Source organism: Physeter macrocephalus, chromosome 13 (genome assembly GCF_002837175.3).
Source record: "Physeter macrocephalus isolate SW-GA chromosome 13, ASM283717v5, whole genome shotgun sequence".
NCBI classification, from domain to species: Eukaryota; Metazoa; Chordata; class Mammalia; order Artiodactyla; family Physeteridae; genus Physeter; species Physeter macrocephalus.
This window is the reverse complement of record NC_041226.1, coordinates 19070345-19084617: the sequence shown is the minus strand read 5'-3', so window position 1 is coordinate 19084617 and position 14273 is coordinate 19070345. Positions and strand designations below refer to the sequence as shown.

Genomic DNA, 14273 nt, shown 5'->3' with positions numbered 1-14273 from the left:
GCGGAGCAACTAGGCCCGTGAGCCACAACTACTGAGCCTGCGCATCTGGAGCCTGTGCTCCGCAACAAGAGAGGCCGCGATAATGAGAGGCTCGCGCACTGCAATGCAGAGTGGCCCCCGCTTACCACAACTAGAGAAAGCCCTCGCACAGAAACGAAGACCCAACACAGCAAAAATAAATTAATTAATTAATAAACTCCTACCCCCAACATCTTCTTTTAAAAAAAAAAAAATGAGTTCTTTGGCTATAAAAAATAACTTTTTTTCATTCCTTCTTAAAAACCATTTGCTTCAACAGTGGTTTTAGTGAAGACGTCTTATATTACACCTCAGGCTGTGCCCCTTCTATGCCAGCAAGTCCTATATTAATTAAAGCTGGGGTTACTTGGTTATCCTTACAATGGAGTAAACCCTCAGGAACACCATCAGATGAAGGAATTTCTTATATTTTAGAGATGGAGGAAGAAACTTCAGTAAGTATGTATTTTAAATATGGTATTTAAAACATTTCAGTGTAACATTAATCCTGATACAGTAAATATTGCCACAATAGTTAGATCGTTTCCCAAATGCTTTGAAACCTTGGTTGGTTACTGTTGGGGAGGGACTGGAAGTGAGGGAAAACTCAGCCTTTTGTTTTCTTGATGTGTTGGAGGGGGTTTTGGTTTCTATGTGTGTTTGGATACATTTTATGCCTGGGAACAACACAGACTACTTTTTAAATATATATGTTTTGGGGAAAATAAAGAGAGGGAAGGGTCACCACAACTTTAGACTAAGCAACTCTAAAAGATAAGAAAAGAGAATGTCTCCCTTCTCCAACTGTGTTCATGCATTGCTTCTCCAAGTGCCACAGAAACTTTGAAGAGCCTCACATGAGACTATATAGTGCAGCCTGAATCTAATTACCAGTGTCTCATCTCCTGTGAGCTAGAACTGAGCTAAACAAGAGTTAGGCTGTCTTCTCCTAGTTATATTTAGTTCCATAGCTTTTCAGAGTTACTTTGAAGCAATATGAGTCAAAACTGGCTTGGTCCATAGTCAACTAATGAGAACATACCGTATAGCACAGGGGAACTCTATTTAATGCACTGTGGTGACCTAAATGGGAAGGAAATCCAAAAAAGAGGGGTTATATGTATATGTATAGCTGATTCATTTTGCTGTACAGTAGAAACTAACACAATGTTGTATAGCAACTATACTCCAATAAAAACTAATTTTTAAAAAAATAGCCTGGTCCATTCTAGGTGTATACCCAGAAGAATTGAAAATACATGTTTGTACAAAACTTTGTACACCAATGTTCACAGCAGCATTAATCATAATAGCCAAAAAGTGGGAATAACCGAAATGTCCATCAACTGATGCGTGGATAAACAAAGTGTAATATATCCGTGCAGTAGAATATCATTCAGCCATATAAGGGGATGGAGTACTGACATATGCCACAACATGAATGAGCCTTGAAAACATTATGCTAAATAAAGAACCCAGTCACAGAAAACTGCATGTTTTGTGATTCCATTTCTATGGGTATAGGCAAATCCATAGAGATAGAAAGTATATTGGTGTATAAGAAAAGAGAGAAAGTGACTGCTAACCAGAAAGTAAAGTACAGGCTTTATTCTGGAACTAGGAATTAAACAATGGTTTCACAAGCTTGTGACTATACTATAAACCATTGAACTTTATACTTTAAAAATGGGAATTTTATGGTTTGGGAATTATATCTCAGTCTTTTTAATTTTTAAAAATAACATTGGGAAAGTAGTGAAGCATTGTCCCTGGGGCTATAAAATAATGCCAAACCTAAGTGACATCACAACCTGCCAGCACAACCAACTATTCATCTATTCACCTAAACACAGTTATGTGTTCAGGGAAAGTTAAAGATGTTAAATAGTTATGGTTTTGTTTAGCTCTTGCAACATCTGTCTGGGAAATTCCTGTTAGTTCTAGGGATAAGCTTACTGATGGTGATGTTACCATTGTCTCTCATTTTCCCTCAACACAAAGATCTTCTCTTGGCTACTGTATTTACTGAGACTAAGTGGTCTTCTCCATCCTCCTACAAATGTTCAGTAGCATTTCTGGATCTGTCTACTCAAGATAGAAGCATCAAGGTGAAGATTACCCTCAACCAAGCATTAATCACATCGCACATAATAAGATGAAGAGGACCTGAGTCTTTTCACATACTCCTTATTCCCCATATTTCTGCTGTTAGACCTCTAATGAAGACTTATTTTCCCTTTCCAGGGATATGGTTTTAAGCCTAAATATGATGGAGAAGACCTTGCTTACACAGTGAAAAATCTCAGACGTAGTACAAAGTATAAATTTAAGGTAAGCTTTGAAAACCCTTGAAAGATTTGTTTGTTGTTCTTATTGTTCCTTTTTTAAAGGCAGGTTCATGCCTCATTCCTGTGGTTTTAAATCGTAAATATTTTGGCCTTTTCAAATGAGCTTTATTGTTTTACTTTCTTACTATATAATAATGCTTCTCAAGCTTTATGTATTTAAATTCAAAACAGTCTTAATGTTTTACAGGAGTCTTATTTGCAAAATGTGGACAAAACATCTTTTAAAATGTGGATGTCATTGAACATAGAATATTTTTTGGCAGGTATATCAGAAAAAAGTAATGATATTTTAATGCTCTATCTAGTGGTGCGCAGTTTCAGTTGTCCAGTCACTAGTAGTTACTTGATGAAGGTGATATCTACCATGTTTCTTCACTGTAAAGTTGTTCTTTTTCTCTTTGTAATAAGTATTTTGTAAATACTCTGTAGACATCTTGTTCCTCATCAAAGTTTCACCCACTAGTTTTTTTTTTGTTTTTGTTTTTTTTGTTTTTGTTTTTGTGGTATGTGGGCCTCCCTCTGTTGTGGCGTCTCCCGTTGCGGAGCACAGGCTCCGGACGCGCAGGCTCAGCGGCCATGGCTCACGGGCCCAGCCGCTCCGCGGCATGTGGGATCCTCCCAGACCGGGGCGCGAACCCGGTTCCCCTGCATCGGCAGGCGGACGCGCAACCACTGCGCCACCAGGGAAGCCCCACCCACTAGTTTTAACACCCATTGATAATTCTTGCCTGAATCAGTTATTCAGTAATCATGATTAATGGTTGCCAAGTGGTGATTTTTTAATTTTTATCATTCCTTCTACATTATTAATTGGCATTATACTATAAGGAAAAGCTTTCTTTTCTTATTTATTTATATCAGTATGAACTCATGGATTCCTGTTTACTGAGTGGGTTATATTCTGTTGCTATGGCTATCAGTTATGAGGTTCAAATTGTCTTACATTTGGGATCCCTTGTCAGGCTGACTTATGAATTTTTTTGACATGTCCCCACCCCATCATTCTTTGAGCCCACCCTTTCTGACACATGATATTTCATTCTCATCTTGTACTTTCTCTTCGTCAACCTTGATATTGGCCATTTCTCAAAGCACCTGGGTCCTTTAAGTGGACAATGGTATTTAGAAGTCAAGATCTGGGTAGTAAGTATACTTAATGCTAAAAGGGTATTGCTACTCCTGGGCATCCTCTCAGTGGACAAGGCTAAGAACTAGATGTATGTATGTTTGTCCTGTGTATGTGTATACACACACACATACACAATTTACATGCACAAACACATTTATATTCTTATTTCTAGTATATCTATTTTTAAAAATCACGAGTTCGCACCAAAAACCTCCATTTAACCTAGTGCCATGGGTTAATTCTAATTTTCTCTCTTTCCTTATTTCTAACTCCCATCATCATCAGTGAGAAACTTTGCCCCACATATGTTCACAATATTTACTTATTGGATGAAACTCCTCGTCTTTCCTTTATATCCTTCCCTAGAGTCCTATTCACAGTGCTCGAGCTTCTACTAGGCAGATGCTGCTGCTTCCACCCAACCTACCTCATGTCATTCTTGCTTGCTTGAGGCCTGGAGACTCTACGTATCATTCTTGCTCACTTGAAGCAGTAGCAAGCTTTGAAAATTCTTCTCCTATGGAGACTCCTGAAAATTCTGTATCTTTCCTAGTATTTCATCCATTCTAGGATATATTTTAGCTCTGACTTGGTTGGTGATATGCACTGCTATTTCTTGGCAGACAGTGCTTGAATTAGCTAACATACCAGTTAATATAAGCCAGCCTACATTTTTATGCAGAGGTTTTTTCCCCAAAATGTAACAGGATGCTTATTAGTTGATAAATTCAACATTTGAATTTTCCTACCATTGCTTGTTTAAACAGCTTATTTCAAATAAATGATAAAAGCGATCGTAAATTGTTTTCACTATTAAAAAGCAATGGTTATTCCAGTTTTCCTCGGTTGTGAAAATTTGAGAACCACTGATCTAGAGGAGGGAAAAAAATATTAGGAAATAGAAAATGGTGGCTGTATGAAGTTTTCTAGAAGCTCAAACATTTATTTTGAATCTGCCAGCTGAGGTGGGGTTGAATCATTAAATCCTACTTCTGTGTCTGAGTCTTCCTTTCTAGCTTGACATTTGCAGTCTCCTCTTTCAAGCAAACATATCAAAGTAAAATCTTACCACTCTAAAAGAAATCATAGAATACTAAGCAAAAGCAATAAAAATATTACAATGCAGGAAGTAGTGACTAAATAGTATATTATTGTTTGCAAAGAAACAGGATACGATTAACATAAAATTCTAATTTGAGCAAGTTTACCAAATGCCAGAGTTCTAGGTTGTACAGTAAGGACAATCCTAGGACACTCAAAATACTAAAACAAAATTAGAACAATGAAAAAATTTAAAGGACAAAAGAAAAATGAAAATAAAACTTTAAAGCATAAGAGAGCAATCAGAATTCTTAAAATCATTTAAAATTCAGAGTGATAAACAAGTGAACAATGCTAATTCCATCCTGTGGTTCACTTGGAAGCTGGGCTAGGACCTAGTGTCCAGATTTTAAAGAAAGAGTTAAAACCTTCAGAGACTAGTGGCCAGTCCCTATGACTCTGGGCCACTAGAAAACTAATGCCTTATTTCCTGAAGTTCCTGAAAAATATGTTTTCAAGTAGCAAGGCTTCTAAAAGTCAGGGTCTGAGTACCTTGAGCTGAGAACCCTTAGATACCTTTACTTCAGCTTGTTACTTGTTTTTGAGGCCTTCTCACAGGTGAAATCAAAACAGTATCTGGGTACATCAATTTCACTTATCTTCAGTCCTTGAAATTTGCTCATACATCAGCATCTATGGCAGTACAGAGTCATGTTCCCTCTTCTTTCTCATCTTGTCTGTTGTCATTTTATGACGTCTCCCTTTCTCCTCTGCCCTTATCTAAGTGTGCCCAAGTTTAGTCCTTAGTTCTACTTGGAATATCCCTTTCTGCCTTGGATATATCATCTCTTTGCCTTATGCCAGCTGTCATTTCTGTCCTGAAGAGTACTAAATCTCCAAACCTGTTCTGTATCACTTTCAAGCTAATTGCTCACCTTCTAATCCAAATTATATTTTATACCTAGATTAATCTGTCTGAAACACAGCTTTGCCTCCAAAATATAATTTCCTTAATTTGCTATAAGGTTCTTTATATTCCAACCCATTCAGCTTTTTAACTGCACTGCCTTTCAACTTCTTACTTGAACTGGCTCCCTCACCACACTGAATACTCATCCTTCCCTGAGCAGAGCTCACTATTTATTATTCCCTTCTGCTCCTGTACTCACATCTTTCTATTCTCTCTTACCCAGTCTTCCCCTTTTCACTGCTGTTGTCTGTGAAAACCCCATTATCACTTTCATTTGCTTTTTCAAAGCCTTTCTGGACCATTTTAGGCCATAGTAATCTTTCTTCTGTTGCCTAATTCTTTTGATATGTATATTGCCTGTCTGCATAGAATCTGCACAAAGATTCTAAACTCTTTGAAGGTAAAAAGTGCACCACACCTAGAGTTAGCACAGCGCTCCCTCTGTGGTGGACACTAAATGAATGCTTTCATTATTTGTAAAATTGGGGGGAAAATATGGTTTTATACATTACTGGCTAACTGAAGTAAAAGGCAGTGCTGACATATATAGCTTTAAAAACATATGGTTTTATACCTTACTGGCTAACTGAAGTAAAAGGCAGTGCTGACATATATAGCTTTAAAAACATAATTAGTGGGCTTCCCTGGTGGCGCAGTGGTTGAGAGTCCACCTGCCGATGCAGGGGGACGCGGATTCGTGCCCCGGTCCGGGAAGATCCCACATGCCACGGAGTGGCTGGGCCCGTGAGCCATGGCTGCTGAGCCTGCGCGTCCGGAGCCTGTGCTCCTCAACGGGAGAGGCCACAACAGTGAGAGGCCCGCGTACCGCAAAAAAAACAAAACAAAAAAACATAATTAGTGGATCTTATGGTTTTTACGGAGTCTGCTTTTACTTTCAAAGCTTCCTCAGACTTCCCTGGCCGTCCAGTGGTTAAGATTCCGCCTTCCAGCGTGGGGGGCGCGGGTTTTATCCCTGGTCGGGGAACTAAGAGCCCGCATGCAGCACGGTGCAGCCAAAGATTTTAATAAGTATATAATTAAAAAATAAAAGCTTCCTCTGGAGGGGGCACTGTAGGGGTAGGAGACTAAGAGGTACAAACTACTAGGTATAAAAAAATAAGTATAAAGACATACTGTACAACACTGCCATATTTAAAATGTATAACCAACAAGGACCTACTGTATAACACAGGGAACTCTGCTCAATGTTATGTGGCAGCCTGGATAGGAGGGGCGTTTGCACTGCCATATTTAAAATGTATAACCAACAAGGACCTACTGTATAACACAGGGAACTCTGCTCAATGTTATGTGGCAGCCTGGATAGGAGGGGAGTTTGGGGGAGAATGGATACATGTATATACATATGGCTGAGTCACTTTGCTGTGCACCTGAAACTACCACAACATTGTTAATCAGCTAAACTCCAACATAAAATAAAAAGTTTTTTTTATTTTATTTTTTTTTTATTTTTTATTTATTTTTTTTGTGGGACGCGGGCCTCTCACTGCCGTGGCCTCTCCCGTTGCGGAGCACAGGCTCCGGACGCACAGGCCCAGCGGCCATGGCTCACGGGCCCAGCCGCTCCGCGGCATGTGGGATCCTCCCGGACCGGGGCGCGAACCCATGTCCCCTGCATCGGCAGGCGGACGCGCAACCACTGCGCCACCAGGGAAGCCCTAAAAAGTTTTTTTTAAAAAAGACGTTGCGACTTCCCTGGTGGCGCAGCGCTTAAGAATCCACCTGCCAATGCAGGGCACACCCTGCATCGGCAGGCGGACGCGCAACCACTGCGCCACCAGGGAAGCCCTAAAAAGTTTTTTTTAAAAAAGACGTTGCGACTTCCCTGGTGGCGCAGCGCTTAAGAATCCACCTACCAATGCAGGGCACACGGGTTCGAGCCCTCGTCCAGGAAGATCCCCCATGCCGCGGAGCAACTAAGCCCGTGTGCCACAACTACTGAGCCTGTGCTGTATAGCCCGTGAGCCACAACTGCTGAGCCTGTGTGCCACAACTACTGAAGCCTGCACGCCTAGAGCCTGTGCTCCGCAAGAAAGAAAAGCCACCGCAATGAGAAGCCCGTGCACCACAAGGAAGAGTAGCCCCTGCTCGCCGCAACTAGAGGAAGCCCGTGCGCAGCAATGAAGACCCAACACAGCCATAAATAAATAAATAAAATAAGTTTCTTTTTTTAAAAAGACATTGTACAACACAGGGAATATAGAAAATATTTTATAATAACTATAAATGGAGTATATAACCTTAAAAAATTGTGAATCACTATATTGTACACCCTGTAACTTATATTATACATAAACTATACTTCAGTTTTTTTAAAAAATCTTCCTCTAGTTGTGAGGTTTAAGTAAACACTGTGTACTGTGTTGAAAGTGTTTTGACCCCCTTTGTAGTCTAATTTGTAAAGCAGCAGAGTGAGAAAACATCCTGAAATTCTGTCTGAATATGTGGGAGGACTGATGAGGAAGCCTGAGCAAAACTGAACAATTGGACTAAATTTTACTGAGTTCTCATGGGTTGCATGAGTTATTTGGGGTAATAGATTTATTTAGATCCTCGTCTGTAGTGTCACGTCATAGTGGTCCCCACCTATGGCTCATTCATTCAGCCAATAATTATTGAGCATCTGCTCTATGATAAGCACTCTTCTAAACAATAAGAATTCAATAGCGATCAAAACAGCTAATATCCTAGTGGAAGGAATAGACGACAAACAAGCAAACAAATATTAGATAGTTGTAAGTGCTACGCAAGTTAACTAAAATAGGGTGAGTTGACAGAATGACTGGGTAGTCGAGGAAGTCTTTTTGGAAATGACATTTAAACAGATCTGAATAACAAGAAGGAGGTGGCATGTCAAGATTGAAAAGAACATTCCAGGCAAAGGAAATAACTGCTAACGTAAAAGACCCAAACCTTTCGAGTAGAGGTAGTCAGGGGTGGAATCACATAGGGCTTTGTAGATAAGAATTTAGATTTTATTCTGGTAAAATGAAAAGCCATGAAGCTGAGAAGTGATAAAGTCCCTCTGGCTGGGCTTTCCTGGTGGTGCACTGGTTGAGAATCTACCTGCTAATGCAGGGGACACGGGTTCGAGCCCTGGTCTAGGAAGATCCCACATGCCGCGGAGCAACTAGGCCCGTGAGCCACAACTACTGAGCCTGCGCATCTGGAGCCTGTTTCTTAAAATCATTTAAAATTCAGAGTGATAAACAAGTGAACAATGCTAATTCCATCCTGTGGTTCACTTGGAAGCTGGGCTAGGACCTAGTGTCCAGATTTTAAAGAAAGAGTTAAAACCTTCAGAGACTAGTGGCCAGTCCCTATGACTCTGGGCCACTAGAAAACTAATGCCTTATTTCCTGAAGTTCCTGAAAAATATGTTTTCAAGTAGCAAGGCTTCTAAAAGTCAGGGTCTGAGTACCTTGAGCTGAGAACCCTTAGATACCTTTACTTCAGCTTGTTACTTGTTTTTGAGGCCTTCTCACAGGTGAAATCAAAACAGTATCTGGGTACATCAATTTCACTTATCTTCAGTCCTTGAAATTTGCTCATACATCAGCATCTATGGCAGTACAGAGTCATGTTCCCTCTTCTTTCTCATCTTGTCTGTTGTCATTTTATGACGTCTCCCTTTCTCCTCTGCCCTTATCTAAGTGTGCCCAAGTTTAGTCCTTAGTTCTACTTGGAATATCCCTTTCTGCCTTGGATATATCATCTCTTTGCCTTATGCCAGCTGTCATTTCTGTCCTGAAGAGTACTAAATCTCCAAACCTGTTCTGTATCACTTTCAAGCTAATTGCTCACCTTCTAATCCAAATTATATTTTATACCTAGATTAATCTGTCTGAAACACAGCTTTGCCTCCAAAATATAATTTCCTTAATTTGCTATAAGGTTCTTTATATTCCAACCCATTCAGCTTTTTAACTGCACTGCCTTTCAACTTCTTACTTGAACTGGCTCCCTCACCACACTGAATACTCATCCTTCCCTGAGCAGAGCTCACTATTTATTATTCCCTTCTGCTCCTGTACTCACATCTTTCTATTCTCTCTTACCCAGTCTTCCCCTTTTCACTGCTGTTGTCTGTGAAAACCCCATTATCACTTTCATTTGCTTTTTCAAAGCCTTTCTGGACCATTTTAGGCCATAGTAATCTTTCTTCTGTTGCCTAATTCTTTTGATATGTATATTGCCTGTCTGCATAGAATCTGCACAAAGATTCTAAACTCTTTGAAGGTAAAAAGTGCACCACACCTAGAGTTAGCACAGCGCTCCCTCTGTGGTGGACACTAAATGAATGCTTTCATTATTTGTAAAATTGGGGGGAAAATATGGTTTTATACATTACTGGCTAACTGAAGTAAAAGGCAGTGCTGACATATATAGCTTTAAAAACATATGGTTTTATACCTTACTGGCTAACTGAAGTAAAAGGCAGTGCTGACATATATAGCTTTAAAAACATATGGTTTTATACCTTACTGGCTAACTGAAGTAAAAGGCAGTGCTGACATATATAGCTTTAAAAACATATGGTTTTATACCTTACTGGCTAACTGAAGTAAAAGGCAGTGCTGACATATATAGCTTTAAAAACATATGGTTTTATACCTTACTGGCTAACTGAAGTAAAAGGCAGTGCTGACATATATAGCTTTAAAAACATATGGTTTTATACCTTACTGGCTAACTGAAGTAAAAGGCAGTGCTGACATATATAGCTTTAAAAACATAATTAGTGGGCTTCCCTGGTGGCGCAGTGGTTGAGAGTCCACCTGCCGATGCAGGGGGACGCGGATTCGTGCCCCGGTCCGGGAAGATCCCACATGCCACGGAGTGGCTGGGCCCGTGAGCCATGGCTGCTGAGCCTGCGCGTCCGGAGCCTGTGCTCCTCAACGGGAGAGGCCACAACAGTGAGAGGCCCGCGTACCGCAAAAAAAACAAAACAAAAAAACATAATTAGTGGATCTTATGGTTTTTACGGAGTCTGCTTTTACTTTCAAAGCTTCCTCAGACTTCCCTGGCCGTCCAGTGGTTAAGATTCCGCCTTCCAGCGTGGGGGGCGCGGGTTTTATCCCTGGTCGGGGAACTAAGAGCCCGCATGCAGCACGGTGCAGCCAAAGATTTTAATAAGTATATAATTAAAAAATAAAAGCTTCCTCTGGAGGGGGCACTGTAGGGGTAGGAGACTAAGAGGTACAAACTACTAGGTATAAAAAAATAAGTATAAAGACATACTGTACAACACTGCCATATTTAAAATGTATAACCAACAAGGACCTACTGTATAACACAGGGAACTCTGCTCAATGTTATGTGGCAGCCTGGATAGGAGGGGCGTTTGGGGGAGAATGGATACATGTATATACATATGGCTGAGTCACTTTGCTGTGCACCTGAAACTACCACAACATTGTTAATCAGCTAAACTCCAACATAAAATAAAAAGTTTTTTTTATTTTATTTTTTTTTTATTTTTTATTTATTTTTTTTGTGGGACGCGGGCCTCTCACTGCCGTGGCCTCTCCCGTTGCGGAGCACAGGCTCCGGACGCACAGGCCCAGCGGCCATGGCTCACGGGCCCAGCCGCTCCGCGGCATGTGGGATCCTCCCGGACCGGGGCGCGAACCCATGTCCCCTGCATCGGCAGGCGGACGCGCAACCACTGCGCCACCAGGGAAGCCCTAAAAAGTTTTTTTTAAAAAAGACGTTGCGACTTCCCTGGTGGCGCAGCGCTTAAGAATCCACCTGCCAATGCAGGGCACACGGGTTCGAGCCCTCGTCCAGGAAGATCCCACATGCCGCGGAGCAACTAAGCCCGTGTGCCACAACTACTGAGCCTGTGCTGTATAGCCCGTGAGCCACAACTGCTGAGCCTGTGTGCCACAACTACTGAAGCCTGCACGCCTAGAGCCTGTGCTCCGCAAGAAAGAAAAGCCACCGCAATGAGAAGCCCGTGCACCACAAGGAAGAGTAGCCCCTGCTCGCCGCAACTAGAGGAAGCCCGTGCGCAGCAATGAAGACCCAACACAGCCATAAATAAATAAATAAAATAAGTTTCTTTTTTTAAAAAGACATTGTACAACACAGTGAATATAGAAAATATTTTATAACAACTATAAATGGAGTATATAACCTTAAAAAATTGTGAATCACTATATTGTACACCCTGTAACTTATATTATACATAAACTATACTTCAGTTTTTTTAAAAAATCTTCCTCTAGTTGTGAGGTTTAAGTAAACACTGTGTACTGTGTTGAAAGTGTTTTGACCCCCTTTGTAGTCTAATTTGTAAAGCAGCAGAGTGAGAAAACATCCTGAAATTCTGTCTGAATATGTGGGAGGACTGATGAGGAAGCCTGAGCAAAACTGAACAATTGGACTAAATTTTACTGAGTTCTCATGGGTTGCATGAGTTATTTGGGGTAATAGATTTATTTAGATCCTCGTCTGTAGTGTCACATCATAGTGGTCCCCACCTATGGCTCATTCATTCAGCCAATAATTATTGAGCATCTGCTCTATGATAAGCACTCTTCTAAACAATAAGAATTCAATAGCGATCAAAACAGCTAATATCCTAGTGGAAGGAATAGACGACAAACAAGCAAACAAATATTAGATAGTTGTAAGTGCTACGCAAGTTAACTAAAATAGGGTGAGTTGACAGAATGACTGGGTAGTCGAGGAAGTCTTTTTGGAAATGACATTTAAACAGATCTGAATAACAAGAAGGAGGTGGCATGTCAAGATTGAAAAGAACATTCCAGGCAAAGGAAATAACTGCTAACGTAAAAGACCCAAACCTTTCGAGTAGAGGTAGTCAGGGGTGGAATCACATAGGGCTTTGTAGATAAGAATTTAGATTTTATTCTGGTAAAATGAAAAGCCATGAAGCTGAGAAGTGATAAAGTCCCTCTGGCTGGGCTTTCCTGGTGGTGCACTGGTTGAGAATCTACCTGCTAATGCAGGGGACATGGGTTCGAGCCCTGGTCTAGGAAGATCCCACATGCCGCGGAGCAACTAGGCCCGTGAGCCACAACTACTGAGCCTGCGCATCTGGAGCCTGTGCTCCGCAACAAGAGAGGCCGCGATAGTGAGATGCCCACGCACCGCGATGAAGAGTGGCCCCTGCTTGCCACAACTAGAGAAAGCCCTTGCACAGAAACGAAGACCCAACACAGCCAAAAATGAATAAATAAACAAATGTGGGTTTTAAAAAAAAAAAAAAAAAGTCCCTCTGGCTGCCATGTAGAGACTAGATGAGGTTAAGGAAAGGAATGGAAGCTGAGAAACTAATTAGTAGTGTGTTACAGTCATTCAGCAAACATAAAATAAAGGAGGCTTTAACTAAGGTTGTGGTAGGTATAGCAAACAGAGAAGTGGAGGTAGAGTACAGGATTTACTAATAGATTTGACAAATAGGTTTAGAGAAAGGATCAAAGATCCTTCTAGATTTTTGGCTTGAGTAACTAGGTAAATGGTAGTAGTGCTTTTTACTGATGGGGAAGAACAGAGATGGAGCAGGTTTAGAGAAGAGAAAATCATATCACGTTTGATATTGGACTTGAGGAACTTTAAGTTCAGTAGAAGAGATAGGTAAAAATATAAACATAGGGCTTTCCTGGTGGCTCAGTGGTTAAGAATCTGCCTGCCAATGCAGGGGACACGGGTTTGAGCCCTGCTCTGGGAAGATCCCACATGCCGCGGAGCAGCTAAGCCTGTGCGCCACAACTACTGAGCCTGTGCTCTAGAGCCCACGTGCCACAGCTACTGAGCCCGTGTGCCCTGAGCCCGTGCTCTGCAACAAGAGAAGCCACCGCAATGAGAAGCCTGCACACCTCAACGAAGTGTAGCCCCCGCTCGCTGCAACTAGAGAAAGCCCATGCGCAGCAACCAAGACCCAATTCGATCAAAAATAAGTAAAATAAATAAAATTTTTAAAATATATATGTAATTAAATTTCTAAAGTGAAAAATATATTGAATAAATATAAATTAATATAAATTATATTTATCTATTGTTGCACAACTTAGCTTGAAAAAATGAACATTTATTTATCTCACAGTTTCTGTGGGTCAGGAATTCAGGACAAGCTTGGCTGGATGGTTCTGATGTAGGGTTTCTATGAGGTTGCAATCAAGGTGTCAGCTGGGGCTACAGTCCTCTGAAGGCTTGACTGTGGCTGGAGGATGTGCTTTCAAGTTCACTCAAGTGAACTTTTTGCCAGGAGTCCTCAGCTCCTTGCTGTCTCTTGGTCAGAGGTTTTAGTTCCTCACCACATGGGCTTCTCCATAGGGAAGCTACACATACCATCATTTCTTCTACATTGTTTGTTAGAAGCAAGTCATTAAGTACAATTCAAAGGGAAGAGGAATTAACCTTTGTCTTTCAAAGAGAAGAAATTCAGAGAATTTGTGGGCATTTTTTTAAACCCCTGAGGAATAATAAAAGAATAAGTTAAAGCAAGCCTAAAGCCCACCAAGTATCACCAGATTATAGCTTGTTCCAGTGATGACTCTTGTTTAGTATCAAAATGTTAGACTTAGACTTACACTTGTATTTTCAAGACTGATTCTAAAAGGGGATTATTTTATACCTGAATTTTCTTCATATATGCTAAGTCCCTTTTTTTGGTTTTGTTTATTTATTTTTTAAATTGGGGTGTAGTTGTTTTACAATATTGTGTTAGTTTCTACTGTACAGCGAAGTGGAGTTCCCTGTGCTATACAGCAGGTTA

At 40.8% G+C, this 14273-nt stretch overlaps 1 protein-coding gene across 5 annotated transcripts in view; it reads left to right on the top strand.

Annotated features, from left to right (window-relative positions):
* Positions 1-14273, top strand: part of FNDC3A (fibronectin type III domain containing 3A) — a 199105-nt gene that overhangs the window by 160037 nt on the left and 24795 nt on the right. For all 5 annotated transcript variants that reach the window (XM_024126029.3, XM_007105284.4, XM_055089637.1 and 2 more), the window contains 2 exons: positions 299-473; positions 2263-2349. In XM_024126029.3, the coding sequence (XP_023981797.1) occupies positions 299-473; positions 2263-2349 (262 nt within the window). The remainder of the gene's footprint in view (positions 1-298; positions 474-2262; positions 2350-14273) is intronic.